Genomic DNA, 23,145 nt, shown 5'->3' with positions numbered 1-23,145 from the left:
ACAGCGGTGCTTCAGCTGGCAGGGGGGTGGGGATTCCCATCAGCCAAGATATGTGCAGCAGCAGCGGTGGGTGGGTGGGTGGGTGGCCACAGGGCGGCGGTGGGGGGTGGCGGGGAGGCAGACCAAAATGTGCTCCCTCACTTTGGCTCTGGCCCCCTCCCACCTCGAAATCCGGCTACGCCCCTGGTGCCGAGATCCATGCCTAACTTTTAGGTGTGAGCTTTTACACCAATTGAAACCTGGTGTAAATCCCTGCACCTAAATTATGCGTGGATCAGGCATATTCTGTAACAGTGCATGCAAATTCTTAACGCCCATGCCCCTCCTGTGGCCAAGCCTTCTTTTCAGATCTGTGCACAAGAATTTCCATGCACATCTTTATAGAGTATGCCTAGCAAGATGCATGCATAAATTTTAATTGTTGCCAATTAGCGCTGTTAATTGATTATTAGCACCCAGTTATCAGTGCTAATTGGTTTGTTGTTCAATTAAATTTCACACAGAACTTGGCATCCCGTGGGATGTGCTGAGACATCCTGTGGTAATTCTGGGATATATGCGTTCTACCCACGTGCTGTGGGGGGGGTGTCTGAGGGCAGAGAGTGGGTGTGTTCTTTGCTAATTGGTTAGCGCAGCTACACAAGGGTGGAGTTAAGGGCTCATGCACCAATCTGTTTTAATGGCTACATGCTAATGGCTAAATTTAATGTGTGGCCATTAATAAAAAAAAAAAAAGGGTAATTTCACCATTTTACCCCGGTGGTAAAAATGGCCTTAGCATGTGGGAAAGACCCACATAAGGTGAACTAAAACCACGTTTTACCGCTGTTTGGTAAAAGTGCCCCAGTGTGTTTATGTCTGTCCACAACTGTTTCCTGGACATACAATTTATAATTTTTTTTTTTTTCTTTCCTCTCCCCTGCATTTTATTGGGCTTGAAATTACCATGTTGGAAGACTGTTGATTTCTGTATGTTGGATTGCTTCTGACTTATGTCAATGTTAGGTTGATTTGCTATATGGAATTATTAATCTGTATGCTCATATTAATATATTCTATAAAGAACTAATAAAAATATATTGGACCCCAGTGTCTGTATTATATGGGGTCTACAGTGTATATCCTATTTGTCCATTAGGGCTATCCTTCACTCTTATTAAGGTTTCGATTAAGATCTAACCATATTTTCAGTATACATTTTGCTAAAATGCAAACTCTTTCTCAGCACTGTAGCTGAGATACTGCACTTGGATCTTAGCTGAGAAGCAGTTACTACTTCCTCAACCCAGTGATTTACATCCAGGTGCAGAGGTGTCGTAACCCATTATGAGCTCCCTGGGTACCACAAGGACCTGTGCTTCTCCACATGGCAGTACAAGATTAATAGAGGTGTAGTGAGAGCAGATAGTTTCTGGTTTGAATCATTAGGTGGATCAGGAGCATCATTAGCTATGAGCACCTGAGAACTATACTCTGAATCTGCTCATTAGTACTCCAGATCTCAAACACCATGTCCCTACATCCTCCTGTGCCCTGACTGGCAGGCCAACTGAGGATGAGGTGAAGTGTAGCTAAGCACAGTTTTTCTTTGCACTGCCCTCCTCCCTCAGTCTCTGACCCTGATCAGCAGAAGTTGCAGCTTTACAAAACTACAGTTTCCTGTGCCACATAGAGCCAGCCTTGTGGTATGAGCTATGATATTTATAGAGCTCTGTGTGGCTCATACTGCAAGACTGGTCTGACTTGGCAGAGGATCTGAATAGGTGTCGCCCCTTCTGCTAGAAAACACCAGTGTGCAAGCTCTGTCCCCACTGTGCATATATGGGGCACACTGGGATTAAATTGTAAAATCCATCCTTTGAATTCTCTTGACAGACAGCCTCATCTAATGATGAAATATATGATCATACTTATTGTCCTTTCTGAACCAAAGGAATGTTTGGGAACATCCATTCAAACCATCCCACCCCTCTCACTTCCAGACTAGAGACAACAGAACAACAGAGATAATTCCCCCCCCCCCCCCCCCCCCCCCACACACATACATGGGTTGGAAAGACTTCCAAGAGCCAAGCTGCTCTACATGATTTTTCCTCTTGTTTCTTACACAAACTAAACTTACTGATAAAAAAAATATATATATCAATTTGGAAAGTATTAGACATAATACAAATACAACAAAGGGAAGTTTTTACCCCTGCCCACATACACACCATAAAGAGGGGCAAGGGTGAAAGATTCACTTCTCTAGGCCCTTCGGATTTTCATTTTTCTAACTCAATGTGATGTTGGAAAAAAATTATACATGGGGGCGGGGGGGGGGGGGGGGGGGGGGGTGAGGATTTTCTGTCCAGCTGTCTGTGTGGAAGCAAAACAACTCTCCAAAACTGTACAAAACAGGAACAACTTTGGCACGGAGGAAAACCAATGGAGTGAACATAGTGGGGAGGTTATATTTGGCAACAAATAGTGGCCCCGACCTGGACCCCCGCCCCCTCAATGAATACATGTTAAATCCTTGCCTAATACTGATCCAGGCAGGAAGTGGTTACAAAAGCAAAGTTTTTAAAAAGTACATTCTATGGGGGTTAGTGGAAAAACAGTTCTTTAAAAAAAACCCCGGAACATTTACTTTTAATAATGGAAACAGTGAAAAGCTTTACATTACAAGGGATTATCAATAGCATGCTGATCAAAAACTCAGTGAAAAGCAGTACATTCAGTATGGTCAATAGAAAGAAGCAGAATCACAGAGAAATACTGAAAAAGGACTTTTCACAAAAGTGTGGGAATGTGGTTTTTCAATGCAGTTTCCAGCACAGAGCTCTTCCTTTGCAGAGTTTTGGTGTTTGAAAATACAGATCAAAGGAGCATGTGCTGCAACCCCTTTCTTACCAGTGTAATCTGAGTCTCTATTGCTTGCCTTGCTAAAAAGAATTGACCCATTTTGCTTTGTAATTAGATTACTTAGGGGTCCTTTTACTAAGCTGCAGTAAAAAGGGCCCTGCTCTAGCAGCGGAGGCTGTTTTTGCTGTATACTGCGGCCCTTTTTACCGCAGTGGGAAAAAGGCTGAAAATAGCCATGGCCATGTGGTAAGATTGCCCCATTGAGATGGCAGTAATGTCTCCTGTGCTAACCCGGTGGTGCATGGTGCTGTCCGATTACTGCTGGCGCTAAAAATATGGCCCTATTTTCCTTAGCACAGGAAATGGCGTGCTGGGTCTGGAACCAGGGGCTTAGCCAGACCGGCAGGAGGGGGATCCAGAGCCCGAGGTATGGGGGCACATTTTAGCCCCCCCGGTGCTGCCGACCCCCCCCTGCCATTTTTGACCACACCCACCGCCACCACCACCACCTTTGACCCCCCTGGTGCCAACCCTTTCGACCCCCCCTTCCCGCCACCGCCAGCCCTCTCCCGTCGCTATCGGGTACCTTTTCTGGCGGTGATCCCCAACCACCACCAGCTGAAGTCCTCTTCTCCGGCATGGCGCACATGCACATGCAGGATGTCAGACTCACAGAAACAGAAGCCTTGCAGATCAGCAACGCGTCCGTGCCGGAGAAGAGGAGACCCCCCCGCCAGCAAAGATACCCGGCAGTGGGGGAGGGTTGTTGGCAGGAGGGGAGGGGTCAAAGGGATTGGCGGAAGGGGGGCCAGGGCCAAATCTACGGGGGCCCATGCCCCCGTGGCCCCACATAGCTACGCCCCTGTCTGGAACTACCGCCTGTGCCTGCGTTGGGCTTACCACAGCTTTGTAAAAGGTCTCCTCAGTGCACAAATACTGCACCGCTATGTCAAACCTTATCCCAGTAGAAATAAAGCAACCTGATTGATGAGAATATGAATGCTGAAATCTTGGACAAATAGGACCACATAAGACCTTGTGCAGCAAGCCCAAGTGGTCTTCCGACCTAAACCGAAAATACTCTAATCTCAGTGTAAGAGACAATACAAAGTACACGAGACCTCAGATTATTTTAGCAAATGAAAGAGTGTACTAGACCCAGAAGGACTGTCAAACTGACCACAAAAACCTGAGAACATTATGAAACAGACAGGGGAAAAAAAACTATGCTGACTACTGCATGGCAGAAAACTGAGCAGGATGGGTGTAACGTTTCAAAATCACACACAGACTTTGATTTCACCATATCAGGCAACTGCAGTCTAGCTACAAGACCACGTCCTACCCATAAAGTATGTCAGCTTCCTAGGATAATATGATAAATATCTTCTAAGAGCCTAGTGGAAAATAACAGCAGAAGAAGCCAGAACAGACCTCATAAAAGAGAATACACCACTGCATTCCAGCTCTACCAGACAAACATCAAAGTTTTCAAATAAAGTCAGCACATTTCAACCTATCCATAGTGAGTGCAACCACTACGAGACTGCATGATGAAGCTGAAACAGCAAGGCTACACACCCTTTTAAATTTTTTGTTAATTATTATTTTTTTTTTAGTAAACAAGGAGCCACCCTGAAGTTAGGACTATGTTTATGTTTATTAACACTTTTTGTACCTAAGCGGTGTACATTATAAAATAAAACCAGAATGAGAAGAAAAGAATGCTATTTATCTGTAACTATCAAAGTTAGCAAAGAGGAACTGTTTTTCAAAGTGGATGGCGTCATCTTCAAATAGGGCAAAAACACTTTTTCATCTCATCGGCCAGGCTACTTCACAGAACACTACAAGACTATCCACTGGCCATCCCCAGACATTCTAGCTTAGTTCTTTATTTCTAAAGTTGACAAGTACATTACATCAGTCTCATTTTAACCTCCCCATCTTCTTCTGCACCCCTTAAGGACTTTGCTGCCATGGATTCCCCTACCTTGGCAGCTATCACTTGGTCTACTTTCTCCCCTCCTTCTCGTACTTCCTTCACAAAATTCCTGGACTCAGTGTTATAGATATATGCTGGGTTATTAATGTTCATATTTATTTATTTATCTCATTTGTACCCCACAGTTTCCCAACAGTGTCAGGCTCAATGTGGCTTACAACGGAGCACAGAGGCAGACGCCAATGCAGTAAAATGAAGCTAATACAGCAGAAAAACCTACAAGAGATATTGGGGAAGAGTAGGAATGGACGGAAGGATTAGGGAAACCTGGAGGGAAGAGGGAAGGGGAATGTGTCCAAATATCTCTAGATTGTTGCGCTTCCAACAGTGGAGACACATGCAGAGGCAGTGGGATAAGCCACCAAATATATTATATTTTGTGCCACCAATTTTATTATTATTTTTGGGGGTAGTTTTCCTTTGGTAATATTTATCTGTTGTTTATGCCCATTTTAAGTGCCTTAGTTTTAGGTATTAGTAGGTATACGGCACATAAAATTGTTTTTTTTTTTTTGTAATAGATATACATTTATTGGTTTTATAAGTTAGTCATTAATTTTTAAAGTATATTCTGGAGGTTTGGTTTTATATCTGCAATTTCATGTACTCATAATACTTGTTCTTACTAATTTTGTTTTTTGCTCATGGTTCATCCATTTGGTATCTCTAAGCTAGTATGTCATCATAATAACTAGCCATATTATTCCACAGTTTTCTTCATATGGTTATATTTTTACATTCTTCTGTTTTTAGATATATGTGCAGCACTATTACAATCCATAGCAGTTGGCATGGTATTTCCAATTACCTTTGGGATGAGTTATTCAGCTCACATGCTTTTTTGATGTTGCATTGAAGAATTTGTGGTAATATTATTATTTTATATATTCTTGTTGCATTTTATATGTTTTTTTACTTTGAATGTTTTTTATATTTTACTTTGGTTGTTGTTAATATATCATTTACTGTATATTTGTAGACCCCTGATGCAGACAGTTGCCGAAATTTGTCCGAGTTGGGCCCCTTAACTATTTTATGCACCATTGATTTGTTCCTTCTTCCTTGGACTACTTCTTCTATTATTCTTCGGCTTGCTGCTTCTGCAGAGGTATTCTATAGACCAGGAAATGATGGAAAGGGGTATGAATGAAAGGAGCATGGGGAGGGGCAATGGAAAAAAGGGTGTGAGAAACAGTAGGTGTAGCAAGGGATTTGGGGCAGAACATGGGGTGGGGCAAGGGAGGGGCATAGGGTAGGGCATGTATCAGGTTTTTCTGTTAAAAAGTTGGCAACCGTAAACTCAGCCCCTCCTCCTGCTCTAGTGCTGGTGTAATGGTATCAGGTGCCCTGTGCAAAACCTTCAGTTTTACCCTCCCAATTCACTTCATGTCCCTGGCTCCTGTCTTGCTGAGAGTTTGATAATTAAATGAACAATCACGATTACCCATCACCCTTCCTAGAACAATCCTGCAGTAAACAGATTTTGTTTTGTATTTGTTTACATAATTAAGACAATCTCTAAAAGCTATTTATCCAGGTAAAACTAAAAACCAACCTGTTCAAAAAGGCATACCACAATGATCCATCCTAAATAACAGACAACGAAACTTATACCAGAACTGGACAAAACCGAACTTTCTACTTGACTGCTTCATTTATTTTGTCACTAATGAACTTTAACGCAATACCACTTTATTTCTCATGCCGGAAATGAACTCTCTGTATTTGACTGCTTAATTTACTCTGTCACTTATGAACTCTAATGCAATACCACTTTGTATTTCTCATTCCGGAAACGGCGATCGCCATCACGGCATAATGTAAGCCACATTGAGCCTGCAAATAGGTGGGAAAATGTGGGATACAAATGCAACAAATAAATAAATAAATAATCCCATATGACCTGGTCAAATGCTTTTTCTGCTTCCAGACTGACCAGCAGCAAAGGCTCTTGAGTCACCCTGCTTTTAGCTATAGATAGAAGAACCTTATGGACATTTAAGACTGAGTGACGACCCCGAATGAATCCCACTTGATTCACCCACCAAAGAAAGAAGATGGTCAGCCAACCTGTCAGCTAGAACAAGGGGCCAGGATCTATATATCGACATTTAACAAGGAGATAGGTTGAAAGGATTCAGGCTTGTCATGGTACTTACTCAACTTTGGCAGTAATGTGATCAATGCTACTTAGCATGCAAAGAAAATGCACCACGTACCATGGCCTCTTCGTAGTATGCCATGAGAGGGCCATAAAGATAATAAGAATAAGATAATCTCTCTATATAAAGGCACCCCAACGTTCTGAAGCCTCCACGGAAGTTGAGGCGCCCAAGATATCCGGTGTGCCCTGGAGTGTCTGCACCGCCCTTGCGTCAAAATGTCATGACATCGAGGGCGGAGCTATGACACTCGAGGGCCGAAACGGATACGCCACAGCGAACAAGGCAAGTAGCTCGGAGGGATGGAGGGAGGGGGCCCCTGCTAGCGCCCGTTTCATTGCGCTCAGAAACGGGCATTTTTTCCTAGTAAGATAATATTTGTAATATTCAGAGGAAAAACTGTCAGGACCAGGTTCTGTGCCAGAAGATTGATAGATTTCTGGACCTCTGTTGCTCTAAGTGGTGCAGAAAGCTGCAGCTGAACTGCTGGAGAAAGTTTAGGAAGACCTGAATCTTCTAGATAATCAATTAAGCAAGGACTGGTATTGCCAGCATCCGAAGAATAAATGGCTGAGAAGTAATCATAGAAGATGCAAGCTACAGCCAGAGGACCATGTACTCAAGACCCATCCTTACGATCATAGTGTGTGTGGTGAGGGGGGGTTCCTGGGGGACCATGCCTTCACCATCTGAGCTAATACTTTTCCCTGCCTTGTTACCAAATTTGTGGAATTGGAGTTGACAAATGAAAAGATGCTTTTTCGTTTGCTCATGGATTAACAAATCAATGTTGCTAGAGATGCCGTCATGACATCCTGAATGGTATCAGAGGGGGATCGTAAAAAGTATGCTTAGTAGCTGTATACTGTTTTTCCAAATGGAGGATACCCTAGGAAAGACGCCTATTTTGGGCACAAATAAAGGTGATTATCTCACCTCAAAGAACCGCCTTGGATGTTTCCCCAAAACAGAAGCAGGGACTCACAGTGTTGCTCATTAGTATCTAAGAAAGCCTTCCATTTCTGCAACAGAAAAGTTTCGAAAATCATGGTTTTCTGATAGGTATGAAAGGAAGCACCAAATGCCAGGGGTGGAACTCTGCTGACCCAATCAATCTCCATCCAAATGATGGTATGGTCAGAGACCTCCATTGGTCCAATGGCTACCCGCCGAACTCCAGAGAAAAGAGATTGAGATGCCAGGATGTAATCTAGTTAAGACCAAGTATGATGAACTCGGGAGAGGTGAGTATAATCACGTAGGGTCGGATTTAGTAAACACCAGGGGTCCAATAGATCTAAGGTTTTACTGAGAAAAGGGAACCCCCTCCCAACCCTCAAAATTGGCCAACCATGGGGAGAGGACCTATCTAAGGCAGGGTCAAACATTTCGTTGAAATCTCTCACCATGATCCAGGGTGCATCTGAGTGCTGAAGACCCATAGACACAAGGTGGGAAAAAATTGGCCATCATAATTATTGGGCCATAAACTGCGCAGAGATAGAACTGTGTCTGAGATAGTTGATCCAAATCACCACATAGTGACCCGCAACATCATGGGTGATCAAGCGTGATTGACAAGGCAGCTCTTGCTTAAGAAGAATGGCAACAGTTCCTCATTTCCCCCATGAAGAGGAATAGTATCATTCTCCCATCCACTGTCTTTTCAGTTTCTCATGCTCAGCGTAATCTCCTCAAGACACACAATAGAGGCTTATGGTGTTTAGCAGTGACAGGATTTTAGAATGCTTAATGGAAGCGATCATCCCTCTAACATTTCACGATACTATGTGAGGTGCATGTGGATTAGCCAGGGCACAATAAGGAGGAATGTATGGCAATGATAAAAAATGTAAAAGACCAATACCTGTGGTGCCCAGCCTCACCCCAGGGCATGTGTATAGAGAGCTACAAGAAGAACAGGTAGATCTAATCAAGCCCAAGGAAAACACCCTGAATGACCCAAAAACACAAGTATCAGCAAGCAACCAAATCCTGTAGCACATTGTTTCAGCATTCCACCCACCCCACCTCCTCTCTTCCCACCCCAATCCCCTTCCCACACCTCCAACACTATACACTATTATGGATGAACTTGTGAGCTTCAGTCAGTAATACCAAAGGGTAAGATTCCAACTTTTCATAATATTTCTAATTTAGAGGATTGTCAAAACAAACGATTAGAGGTGCCCATGATAATTATGACACCTCCATCAGAGGTGCAACTTCTTCTATAGCAAACCCCTCACCTGTCCTGGTTGCGAGCTTCAGGGCTTGGGGAAGAAGTTTTCAAAAAGGTTGCAGATGCCTCGTATATAGGGGATTCCTTATTTGGGGAAAAAGATAAGGAATTGATTGAAGGTCTCATGGATGATTGTACCACCTTAGTTACCCTTGAGTCTGATAAATATCAGATTCATAAATCAAATTATAAAAAACTTCCTTACTATTTCTCAACGCAGACTTTATGCTACTTCCCGATTCTCCTGTACTCCTAAGTCAGGATGCCAGCGTACATTCTACCACCAAGAATTACAAGAGATAAACGAAATCAAAAGGCTGTCTCTAAGATCCAACCAAAACAAACACCTTCTTTTTGGCAATCTACAAAACTCAACCATTCCTGTAGGAGGAAGACTTCGGAGATTTTAAATCACTGCAGACAGGTGGATTCTGAAAATTATTCAGGAAGGATATCAAATAATTTTTCATAATCAGCTACCCAGCAGGACTCTGCCATCTTTACCAGTGCCGACTTAATAACATACCCTGTTACTCCTGGAGGTTCAAAGATTACTCCTAGCCAAAGCCATAGAAGTGGTATCCTTCTCCAAAAGGAAAAAGGGTTTTATTCAAAGTACTTTCTCATTCAGAAGAAAGATGGAAGAACCCGGGTAATTCTGGACCTTCGGGGTTTAAACAGGTATATTCAGAAGGTAAAGTTTTGAATGACTACTTTGGCAGTGATCCTTCCATTTCTTCAGCAGAATGTCTGGATGACGTCAAAAGACCTTCAAGATGCATATCTACACATTCTCATCCATCCTGCTTCCAGATGTTACCTACATTTCATAGTCAACAATCAACATTATCAATACAGCATGAGGAGCATAATCGAACGGGGACGACCATCTCTAAGGGCGTCCATCTCTAAGCACGTTCCGGCGAAGGGGCGGGGAAACCCATATTATCGAAACAAGATGGACGTCCATCTTTTGTTTCGATAATACGGTCGGGGATGCCCAAATCTCAACATTTAGGTCGACCTTAGAGGATGGTCGTCCCGGTTTTCTGCCATAATGGAAACCGAGGACGACCATCTCAAAAACGACCAAATCCAAGTCCTTTGGTCGTGGGAGGAGCCAGCATTTGTAGTGGACTGGTCCTCCTCACTTGCCAGGACACCAACCGGGCACCCTAGGGGGCACTGCAGTGGACTTCACAAATTGCTCCCAGGTACATAGCTCCCATACCTTGGGTGCTGAGCCCCCAACCCCCCTAAAACCCACTCCCCACAACTGTACACCACTACCATAGCCCTTAGGGATGAAGGGGGGCACCTACATGTGGGTACAGTGGGTTTCGGGTGGGTTTTGGAGGGCTCACATTACCACTACAAGTGTAACAGGTGGGGGGGATGGGCCTGGATCCACCTGCCTGAACTGCACTGCACCACTAAAAACTGCTCCAGGGACCTGGCCTACTGCTGTGATGTAGCTGGGTATGACATTTGAGGCTGGCATAGAGGCTGGAAAAATGTTTTTTAATTTTTTTTTGGTTGGGAGGGGGTTGTGACCACTGGGGGAGTAAGGGGAGGTCATCTCCCATTCCCTCCGGTGGTCCTCTGGTCAGTTCGGGCACCTTTTTGAGGCTTGGTCGTGAAAAAAAAGGGACCAAGTAAAGTTGACCAAATGCTCGTGAGGGACTCCCTTCTTTTTTCCATTATCAGCCGAGGACGCCCATCTCTTAACCATGCCCCTGCCTCGCCTTCGGTACACTGCTGACACGCCCCGTGAACTTTGGTCCGTCCCCACGACAGAAAGCAGTTGAGGATGCAAAAAATCGGCTTTCGATTATGCTGATTTGGGCGACCTCAGGAGAAGGACGCCCATCTCCCGATTTTTGTCGGAAGATGGGAGTCCTTCCCTTTCAAAATAAGCTAGGGGTCCTACCGTTTGGCCTCATGTAAGCCCCCAGAGTATTTACCAAATGTGAAGTGGTATCAGTGGCCTTTCTTCGTTAGAAATGGATAATGCTCTATCCTTATCTGGATGATCATTCTCCTCAAGAAAATCTTGCAGTGTTAAATCTCACAAGTCAACTCTTCACAGAGTTAGGTTTTCTGATCAACCACAAAAATCACATATGATCCCAACTCAAAACTGGAATTTATAGGAACAGAATTAATCTTGACAATGCCAATGGCCAGATTACCAATCATAAGGTCATCAATGATCATTCAGCTTGTACACCATGTACAATCCATACAGGTGACAACTGCCAGAACTCTTTTGGTACTTCTCAGTCATATGGAGGGGCATTTTTGAAAGGGACGTCCAAGCTGTGAAATCCAGGGCCAGGGAAACCCGTATTTTCAAACAAGATAGACGTCCATCTTTCATTTCGAAAATACCGTCAGAGACGTCCAAATCCTTAAATTTGGCCATCCCTAGATTTGGATGTCCCTAGACATGGACGTTTCTGACTTTCGGCAATTTTCAAAACCAAAGACGTCCATGTCAAAAATGGCCAAATGCAGGCCATTTGGTCATGGGAGGAGCCAGCATTTGTAGTGCATTGGTCCCCCTGACATGCCAGGACACCAACCGGGCACCCTAGGGAGCACTGCAGTGGACTTCATAAATTGCCTCCCAGGCACTTAGCTCCCTTACCTTGTGTGCTGAGCCTCCCAAACCCTCCCTCCAAAACCCACTACCCCAACTGTACACTACTACCATAGTCCTTTGGGGGCAACTAGATTTGGGTACAGTGGATTTCTGGTGGGTTTTGGAGGGCTCGCTGTTTCCTCCACAAATATAACAGGTAGGGGGGATGGGACTGGGTCCGCCTGTCTGAAGTGCATTGCACCCACTAAAACTGCTCCAGGGACCTGCATGCACTGTCATGGACCTGAGTATGACATCTGAGGCTGGCACGACTTATTTTGAAAGATGTTTTTTGAGGGTGGGACGGGGTTAGTGACCACTGGGGGAGTAACGGGAGGGTCATCCCCGATTCCCTCCGGTGGTCATCTGGTCATTTTGGGCACCTTTTTGTGCCTTGTTCGTAATAAAAACACGTCCGGGTGAAAACGTCCAAGTGTTCGTCAGGGACATTCTTGTTTTTTTCGATTATGGTCAAGGACGTCCAAGTGTTAGGCACGCCCTAGTCCCACCTTGTTACGCCTCCGACACGCCCCCTTGAACTTTGGCCATCCTTGCGACGGAGTGCAGTTGGAGACGTCTTAAATCGGGTTTCAATTATACCGATTTGGACGTCCCTGGGATAAGGACGTCCATCTTCTGATTTATGTCGAAAGATGGGTGTCCTTCTCTTTGAAATGAGCCCAATGGCCTCCACAGTCAATGTTATTCCAATGGCTCGACTTCACATGCGCCCTCTACAGTGGCATTTGAAGAATCATTGGAATCAAGCTCTTCATCCTCATTCAGCCAAAATATTCTTATCACCAAAATCAAAAATATCCTAACCTGGTGGTCCAATCCACAAAATTTACTCCACGGAGCACCATTTCACAATCCACTACCCACTTCAGTTTTAACTATGGATACTTCCAAAGTGGGATGGGGAGCACATCTAAACCATCTTTCCACTCAGGAAGTTTGGTCTCCTCAAGAATCCCAGTACTCTATCAGCCTGCTGGAATTCAGAGTAATCAGATGGTGATTCGAACTTTTCGATACAATCTTTGTCATCAAATCATTCAGATCTGAACAGACAACCAGGTCACAATGTATTATCTCAAAAACAGAGAGGAGGAATGGGTCCTCCAACTCTCTGTTCTGAAGCGTTACAAATATGGAACTTAGTTCTGCTCTCCAATCATCTCTACAGGCAATGTACCTCCCAGGAGTCAACAATATGCTGGAAGATTCCTTAAACAGAAAATTATGATCTCATGAGTGGTTTTTGAAGACCACTGTTACACAAAAACTATTTGCCAATTGGGGTACTTCAGAAGTAGACCTATTTGCATCCCCTCTGAACAACAAGTGTCACAAATTTTTTTCAAGGTGGCCCAGTCAGAAGCGAATAGCAGAAGACATTGTTTTCCATTCGATAGACCTCTCATCTCCTTTATGCTTTCCCTCCAATTCCTTTGATTCCAAGCAATTCAGGACAGGTCAACTTTGATTCTTATATCTCCTTATTGGCCCAGGCAGCTCTGGTTCCTAATACTACACAATCTAACCATTATACCTCCTTGACTTCTTCCACAGACTACAGATTTACTTTCCCAGGAGGAGGGTATGCTCCTCTATCTGGACATTTCCAGACTCCAATTAACAGCTTGGTTTCTTCACCTATCAAGATTGACTTGCTCATTTTTTAACAATCGGTGGTGAATGTTTTACTTGCTTCAAGAAAATCCTATGCTGCCAAATGGTGCAGATTTGTCAATTGGTGTACTCCTAAAAGTGTAGATCCAATCTTATGTTCCATTCCAAAAATACTGGATTATCTCCTAGATCTTTAAAACAGTGGATTAACGTACTCCTCAATCAAAGTACATTTAGCAGCTCGTTTGATTTTTTATGATCAGTTGGACAGCGTTACACTATTCCGGCATCCAATTGCTAAATGTTTTATAAGAGGATTGTTGCATCTAAAATCACCTTTTCAAGTCCCACCAGTAGTATGGGATCTCAATATAGTTCTTAACCAACTAATTGGCCATTCTTTTGAACCAATGGAATCTACAAGTTTCAAATCTCTTACTTGGAAAATGGCTTTTCTCCTTACCATTACACCTGCATGTTGAGCTCTGGTTCATTACCCTCTATACACAAATTTTGCATGCTATTTTATGTCCTCACCCCAAGCTTCTACTAAAGATAGTTTCACCATTTCATATAAATCAATCTATAATTTTACCAGTTTTCTTCCCTCCACCTTATCTAATACACAAACAAAACAATTACATATTTTAGATTGTGCCAGAGCACTATTTATCTTCAACATAAGTCTTCATCTCAAAGATCTTCACAGTTATTTTTGTCAATTACCCCTGAACATTCTTGATCTGTTACTAAACATAATATTTCAAACTGAATTGCAAATTGCATCCATTTTTGTTATAAAAGCACACACGATCGATGTTCTGGCAACATTCCACACTTTACTTCTCATAAATTAGACAAATGGCTGCTTCTACAGCTCACTTACATCAGGCATAAAAAATGGATATTTGCAGAGCAGCGACATGATCATCATTGAATACCTCACAGTGACATGATCATCATTGCATACCTCTACTCAACACTACTACCTGGATACTGCTTCGGTTGCTGATGCAGTTTCGGTCAAGCAGTATTGTCTTCCAGTTTGTGAATCAACAACTTCCTTCCTTCACCAGACACAGGTACCAGACATCCTTATTTACATATATGATTTGTATATATCAAATGTTAATGTCTATTACCTGTGTTCAGCTTGGGAGTCTTCATCAGTGTGGTATAAGATCTTCTAGTCCATGGAGAAATGATAGTTGCTTACCTGTAATGGTAGTTCTTCATGGACAGATCTTATAGCCACGCAATCTCTCCTTCCCTCCCTCCCAATGTTGTCGATTGCTATTCATGAAATTGACAAGGGGGGGCGTGGTTATCTTCTATATCTACTCTTTGTATTCAGGCAGAAAAATAGGGACATGTGCAGCAGGCTTCTATAAGAAATTTTCAAAGCTTGCAGAATGACCAGGTCAGTTACGTCACCGTGACATCACTTCTTCAGTGTGGCTATAAGATCTGTCCATGGAAAACTACCATTATAGGTAAGGAACTATCATTTATTTCTCGCCTCCTTCTTCTTCACTTCCTGCCGTACATCCATCTTTAGCACTGATCTTGCAACTTTCTTCCATTTTTCTGCCTCCTTCCAAATTTGTTTAGTTTTCCACCTCTTCCCCTCCTGTCAATCCATGTGCATTCCCCCCTCCCTTCTTTTCCTTTTCATCCATAGGCAGCATGTCCCCCCTCTTCCTTCCTATCCGTCCATGGGCAGCATGTCCCCTATCCTGTCCCTTCTATCCATATGGCAGCATGTTCACCTCTCCTCTCCCTTCCCTTCCATCATGTGCAGCTTCTCCCTTCCATCCATGGGCACCTTGTCCCCCTCTTCTCTCCCTTCCCTTTCCTTCCTTTCTATCCATGGGCAGCTTCTCCCCTCTCCTCTCCCTTTCTTTCATGCAAGTGCAGCTTCTCCCCTCCCCCTGTGGGTCCAGCATCACCTCCTTACCTCCGTCTGTCCTCCCTCTCTGCAGGCTCTACAAACTTACAGAGTTCACCGGCATTGCCAGTAGTGATTACAACAGACTCCCTCCAGCAGCTCAAAGGCTTTCCCTCTGCAGCGTCCTTCCCATGGAAGGACCTCTGGGTTGGCCAGAGAGAGACTGTGGTAATCACTGCTGAGTCGACAGTGCTGGCGAACTCTCTAAGTTTGTACGGCCCGCAGGGAGGGAGGGAGGAAAGGAGATGTGCAGCTTTGGCATTTTCACTGGGAGTGCAAAGGGGAGGGGGGGCTACTATGATTTTTTGAGGGTATTTGCCCCCTTGCCTCCCCCCCATAATGATGCCTATGCCTTTGGCTAAGTTTCACAAGATGCTCCAAATCTCAGTAATGCCATAAGTTGGTTCAAGTTCAGTGTCTGAATTTTGCTAGTCTGGTTTGGGTCATCCCTCCTCTTTGCCCCATGATCCAGCATGTTTTCCCCTCTCTTTTGTCCCTCCCCTTCACCCCATGATCCAGCATGTTTCCTTCTCTCTTTTGTCTCTCCCCTTCGCCCCATGATCCAGCATGTTTCCCTTTCTCTTTCCTCCCTCCCCTTCACCCCATGATCCAGCATTTTCCCCTCTCTCTTTTCTCCCTCCTCTCTCCCAGTATCTCATCTTCCCCTCCTCCTCTGCCCCAGAACCAGTTTCTCACCTTCCCTTCTCCTTCTGGCTGAGGTCCAGTATCTCTCCCAATTCTGCTCTCCCCCTTCCTGTCTAGCATGTCTCTCTCCTGCCGCTTCCTCTCCCCCTTGCCCAGGTCAGGTAAACATTTCCCCATGCAACATCCCCCCCCCCCTGTCTAGCATGTCTCTCTCCTGACGCTTGCCATCCACTGCCCAGGTCAAGCAAACATTTCCCCATGCAACCCCCCCCCCCCCCCCCCCATGTACTTTTCAATGCAATTTTCCTCTTTGGATGACTAACAGCGACTGCGTTTCACATTCAGCTGTGAGCGTCAGCCCCAGTCCTCTCAGAATCTTCCCTTCCCTTTCTTATCCCCAGACCAGCTGTCCAGAATCTCATCACTCCTTCCCTTCAGAGGTCACACCAGAAACTCTCTGAGCCCACCATGATGTGCCCTGGATTTTAAAGGAGTTCAGAGAAGTTCTGGCAGATCTGCTGGAATGTCTCTAGAGATGGGAGTGATTCTTAGCAACTGTCCTTCTTTATACAAGTGTGGCACTCCCTTGTAGGTATCCTTGGGTCCAGAGCCGATGTGGCAGGAGCCTCCTCAGGTAGGTTCCTAATTGCTTGGCGCTTGGTACCTCTAACTAAGGAAGAATGATGTTAGCAAGTGAATAATTAAGCTCTGAAACTCATTACCAGAGGATGTGGTAACAGCAGTTAGTGTATCTGGGTTTAAAATGGTTTAGACAAGCTCCTGAAGGAAAAGTCCATAGTCTGCTATGAACATGGGAAAGCCACTTCTCCCCCATGAGACAGACATGGGGAAGCCACAGCTTGCCCTGGGATTGATAGCATGGAATGTTGCTACTATTTGGCTTTCTGGGATTGGCCACTGTTGGAAGCAGGATATTGGGCTAGATGGATGACTGATCTGACCCACTATGGCTATTCTTATGTTCTTATTCCTATAAAGCATCAAATAACCATTCAGATAATTTGAGGTAACAATCCCATAAAAATATTACCAGTTAGATAAGGAACCCCATGTCCCATTATTAGTTTTCCTTTCCACCATACACCAAATCTTACCCAACGGAAGGTGTTCGGTCCCCATATTCATGGAGGCAGGGTATATTGTGATGAATATTTAGTATGAGTATTATTTGTAATTAATTGCTTTGTCTGTGTAAAAGATAGCACTGTGTATTAGGGCTGCTTTTCCTATAGTTTACAATATTCTGTGATGACTCCTTGTGAGCTTTCCTTATTGGCTATTAGCTGTGAGCTATAGCTAGCCCTCTCTCACTGGCTCTGCCCCTGAGAGAGTCCAGTTTTGCTAGCATGCTTTTGTGATCAGCAGCTGTTCTAGGCAGACTAGGGCTGATTCCTCCTTAATCCATCAAGATTTTTCACCTTTCCCCCATCATTCTCCATTTATTTTCCCTTAGTTTCTCCCCCTTTGACTGTTACAGCTTTTCCTCTCAGCTAAGCTGAGGTTCTGGCCATCTCCTTGCCTCTGAGGTGGCTAGATAGACTCTATGTGCAGAAGGCCATAATTCCTTTGGGCTTTCTTTCTTTATTCTGAGTACTACAATAAAGATTTGCTTAAGAACTGAGAATCTACAGGTAAAGCTTCTACTTAGGAATAGTTTATGCTATCTGTTTAAGCTACACTATACTTTGCCTAGAACAGTATGGCAGGAGCGCAGCTGGACCAGTGGTTACTGGAAGGCCTAGGAGGATCTGTGGTGCCTTTTATCACTGCTCCCTAGCTGGAACTCTCTCCCGCTTGGAAGGGTTATTGTTCTGTTGCCTCTGCATTACTAGACCTCCCTCCTCCCTGTAGAGGTCGCTCGCTGCTCCTCTGCCTCTTTGCTGCTGTTTATCTCTCTCAGCCGGCAGGGTTGCTGCTCCAAATGTCTCTCAGTCACAGGACTCTGCTGTTCCTCTTGACCCTGTTCATTACCCACCTTTCAGCTCCTCCTCCTGTGCTGTGTGTTCCAGACGCTTCTCAGACACAGCTGAAAATCTGACATGGCCTTTTCCCCAGGGAAGAGTTTCTATTACCATGGATTGCATCTGTTAGGTTCAAATGATTTTAGTTCTCAGAGGTTCCAGCTAGTAAAGCCCATGGTGCAGTTGAGATTACCAAGCCTGACAAAAACCCTTTCATTCTTAGCCAAAAGACCAAGCTCCAAATATTCAAAGTGATTACCCAGCAAGAAAGCCTTTTGCCCAATTAAATCACTTGTGTCTGCCTGCCCACTGATATTCAATGACACTTAACTGGACAGTGCCACTGAATACTAGCAATAACTGCCCCTACACTGTCTGGTCAGTACAGAGGCAGTTAGCGGTATTCAGTCCGCTAACCTGCTAAGTCAACGGATAAAGTTAGGACAGCTTATTTTCTGTCCTAACTTTATCTGCCAAACTAATCCAGCACCAGTCTGAATATCGGCTGGTGCGCAGTTAACTTCCGGGTGATCACACGTACTCAGATACTGAATGCTGGAACCCGGACATGGCCCCACAAAAAATGCTGACTGCCGCAGGTTAAACATTACCTCCTAAGAAAATAATTTTGTAAGGTCATAGTTATCAATTTTTTCTTGAACTATAATACGCTCCGAGGTCAATTACTGGGATGAAATACTACCCTTTCTGGTTTTTGAGTCTGCCTTCCCCAAAAATGCATTCCTTATATATATATATATATATATATATATATATATACACACACAATTCTAACTCAGGTTCAAATATAGATAATGGTTGCATATAAATATCAAACTATAAATTATCAAACAACCGTTCAGCACTTAATAACAAATTCAATCTTTATTAAGTATCAAAATATCAAAAAACTAAACATAATATACTGTCATCCTATCATATCTACACTCTCATTCATACCCACATACACAACCTAAAATCGTTACACATAATTAGTAAAGGATATAAAACTTATACAATAACTACTGATTATGTGTAACGATTTTAGGTTGTGTATGTGGGTATGAATGAGAGTGTGTAGATGTGATAGGATAACAGTATATTATGTTTAGTTTTTTGATATTTTGATACTTAATAAAGATTGAATTGCTTATTAAGTGAACGGTTGTTTGATCATTTATAGTATATATATATATATATATATATATATTCCCAAAATATTCATATATTCCATATATTCTTACCCTTCAGCTTCAATAGTATGTGATTTCCTCCCCTCAGTGAAAGAAATTTGCATGACCAACCTCTGCACTCTTCTCTAGTCTGGGTCTAACCGTTGTCCTGTTACCCACCGATACATCATATTACAGTTTGTAACTTCTGCTCTGCTTTACCGACATTTATTCTGAATTATAGCCCTCTCCTTTATCTGTCTAAAAGTTTATTCCAGTGAAATAATTCTTCATCTCTTCATAACCCCTGGTGGGGTGGAGAGGGGGCCTCATGGAGTAGTGTAGAAATGACAGGCTAGATAGTCTAATTTTGATTGTGGGAAAGTTAATGAAGGCTCTTATGAAGGAAAGGATAGTGAAGTATCTTGAATACAAAAGATCGCAGCACTGTTTTACTTGATATATGAATATAACCATTTTTTTTATTTGATCAGATGAACAGAGAATTAGACTAGGGGCAGGTACTGACTGGGATGTATTTGGATTTCAGAAAACCTTTTGATATTATTCCACACAGGACACTCGGTCGAAGGGTGGATCCCAAGATGGTGGACTGGATTAGAGACTAGTCGAGAGACAGACAACAGAGCATACCAGCACCTAGAAGTCAACTCTGAAGAAAGAAAGGTACAGTGAGCTCCAGTGATCAGTCCTCGGGCATTTTCTAGTCAATGGGGCCGATATTCAAACTGTGGGCGGTAGCTGGGCTGCCTCCCGCAGTCAGTGCTGAGCCCAGATATTCAATGCCAGGCTGTTTCCAGTGACTGGCACTGAATATCCATCTATTTTTGTGCACTTTAAACATAACCGGCCAAACCAATATTCCAAACTCACAGTGAAAATTGGCAGATAGCGGTTATATTGGCCAATATAACTGGCTATCCACTAGCTGCTAACCAGCGATATTCAGGGGAAGACAGTTATCTCCCGCTGAATATCCATTTCTGTACAGTTAAATGGTTTTGAACATTAGGGGACATACTTTTTTTGAGTGATGATAGGAAACAAAATAAAAACATTTGCTTTTTTGCAGATGATACCAAGGTTACAAAATGTTTCTGTGCTACTTTAATGTCCCAGTCATGGTAGTGACAGGATCTCATGCAATCATTACATGGAAGTTCAGTCCCTTCTTTAAACAGACATGAAGAAAGGACAGACAGTTAGACAGACATATAGACAGAGACAACCTCTGTATGATTTTTTCCCCTTTTTATTAGAACTCTTCTGGCAAAGGCTAGCACAGAGCTTAGTAATAAAATAGTTGGACAAGTCAAGAGTTGATCATCCCTAGTTTACAACATGCAGATCCTTTTGTTTCAGCAAGCGTTTGGAAGAGGAGGTGTAGAGAAAAGTCTGGCCCAGGGATATCCAAAAGTTTCAAAATAGAACCACTGAGCAAGGAGTTGAAGGAAGAGAAGCAGGAGGACAAAAGGTCCATGGCTTGTCCAGGGGAGGAGGGGATACATGGGTGTCAGGGAATACAGCCAGAACTTTTGTCTAGTTGCACTTCTGGTGTCAAGTCCAAGTGTCTGTGTGTATTGTTTCTCAGAATCACCAGTAATTAACCAGCAGTCCCTAGAGCAGATACTGTAGATCTACAGGACAAGTAATAGAAGAATGCATGTAAAGGAGAACAGCTCCTTGCTTAGGCTGTGATCATGTGACCTAAGTAACGGAGAACTTCCCCCTACTCAGGCAATACCTGTTCCACTGCTGTTGTTTACTGAGTGAATAGAGGCAACAGATTCTACAGCTATAAAAGTGGTGGGTGTGTATATGGATTGATCAGCTCCAAAGCATGCACTAGTAAAAGGACACCCCTCTATCTTTACTCCCTGCCCCCTCCCACTATGGCTGTACACAGGACAGGACATAGGGTCAGTGACTCTTGTCTTGGCTGCACGTAGCCTCTACCACTTCTGGGCTGAGTCTCTGCTGGGATTGGCCATTCTTGGTTCCCAAAATCTCTTTCTGTGGCGTGAGGTGGTGGCGGTGTTGCTGCTGTGTTGAAGGGGCAGCCTCAACGGAGACCTCATGGGAGACGCTCATGGAGGAACGGGGGGTGACTGGGAGTCGGGCTCCGGCACTCATCTCTGGGGGCCGAAGTCGTTGCATGAAGGTCGTGACCCGGATTGCCTTCTGAAATATAAAACATAGAATATGATGGCAGATGAGGATCATAGAAGCCTTCTTGACTATGCCCAATTTACCGAACAGTGCCAGACCCCAGCTTTCCCTTCACATCCCCACAAATCTTGAATTCTATTACTGATTTTGCCTTTGTCTCTTCTGGAACCCCATTCCATGCATCCACTACTTTTTCCATAAAGTTACCGTTGAGTCATCCCTGTTTGGTGCACACAATGTGACCTCTTGTTCTAAAACATCCTTTCCACTGAAACATACTTTCTTCATTTGCATTATTTGAACTATTGGGGGTCGATATTCCAAGCGATTTATTCGGTCAGAAACAGCTCCTGGCCAGTTAAATCACTAGTTCAGGGCTAACCAGTCATTTTCAACAGCACTTAACTGGTTAGTGCTGCTGAAAGAGCACCTAAAGCAAAAGTGGTTATTTTGTGGGAGCTGTTGATACTTGGCCAGTTAAGTGCTGATGTTCAGCAATTATCTGCCCGAATATGACCGCATAAAAGTCAATCCTATTTTTATGCAGTGACCCATAGCTGGTTTCGTGCTGAATATCGTTTTTAACCATCTATGGTTTAGCCAGCTCCGTTAACACAGAAATTTATGCCGGAGCCTGGACATGGTCCGGCACTGAATTTCTGGGCATAATATCAGTGGCGGTCAGTAAAACGTTGAGTGCCACCGGAACAATATCAACCTCTTGAGGTTTTTAAGTGCGTTGGGCTCTGTCTTTGCTAGACCAGGAGTTATCAGCCAGGTCATTCTACACCACCTTGCTAATCTAATTTTTGGAATATCTGCAATGAATATGCATGAGAGAACAGTAAATCTATCTCCTTCGTACTGCTGGGGGGGGGGGGGGGGGGGGAAGACAACTCCAATATTGCACTGAAAAAACCCATTCTAGGGTACAGTATATACATAACACTTTGAAGTTTTATCTCACACAACTTTGAGTGTAAATTCTGCAGCATGTTGGTAGCCTTTCTCTGGATCACCTGCAGCCTATAAAGTCCAGAATTATTTATGCAGTCCTATATGGACTTGGGGAAATCCACTGCTTATTTCTGGGATAAGCAACATAAAATCTGTTTTACTGTTTTGGGATCTTGCCAGGTACTTGTGACCTGGATTGGCCACTGCTGGAAACAGGATACTGGGCTTCATGGACCTTTGGTCTGTCCCAGTATGACAACACTTATGTCTTAGTCATTGGGAGTCCTGCCAGGTTCAGACTTCAGCCCAGAGTATATGATTTGACCCTGCTGGTCTTTCCTTCGTCCCCTTCTGGGTATCTCTGCAACCCTACCTGCAGAGCAGAATTCTCCATCTTGACCTCAAGAGCAAGCAGTCTCTGTCCCCTTCTTCCCTCTGGAATAGTAACCTCTATTTCACCAGTACCCATCACCCTTTTCTCACTGAACCCAGCATTCATCCAATCAACAGACAGGCATCCTTCATAAAACTAAATATCAATCTCGCCAGTTTCTTAACATCTATTCCTTCAGTTTGGCAGACTGTCAGCCAATTGATCAGCATATAGTTTCAAGGGCTTATCTTGCCTGGGCAGAAATGTTGTTCAACGACCTGCATATCTATTTTATTTATTTGCAACAAACAGTTGGAAATCAAGAAAACTGAGTCTTCCTTTT

At 43.7% G+C, this 23,145-nt stretch overlaps 1 protein-coding gene across 1 annotated transcript in view; it reads right to left on the bottom strand.

Annotated features, from left to right (window-relative positions):
• Positions 1-20,741: 20,741 nt before the first annotated feature.
• LOC115463443 (caM kinase-like vesicle-associated protein) overlaps positions 20,742-23,145 on the bottom strand; it is a 259,850-nt gene continuing 257,446 nt past the window's right edge. Inside the window, exon 11 of the mRNA XM_030193938.1 lies at positions 20,742-21,484. Within this exon, the coding sequence (XP_030049798.1) occupies positions 21,224-21,484 (261 nt within the window). The 3' untranslated portion in view covers positions 20,742-21,223. The remainder of the gene's footprint in view (positions 21,485-23,145) is intronic.

The sequence above is a fragment of the Microcaecilia unicolor genome, chromosome 2, assembly GCF_901765095.1.
Source record: "Microcaecilia unicolor chromosome 2, aMicUni1.1, whole genome shotgun sequence".
NCBI lineage: Eukaryota > Metazoa > Chordata > Amphibia > Gymnophiona > Siphonopidae > Microcaecilia > Microcaecilia unicolor.
Note: the sequence above shows the minus strand (reverse complement) of the source record. Positions and strands in the feature narration are given on the sequence as shown.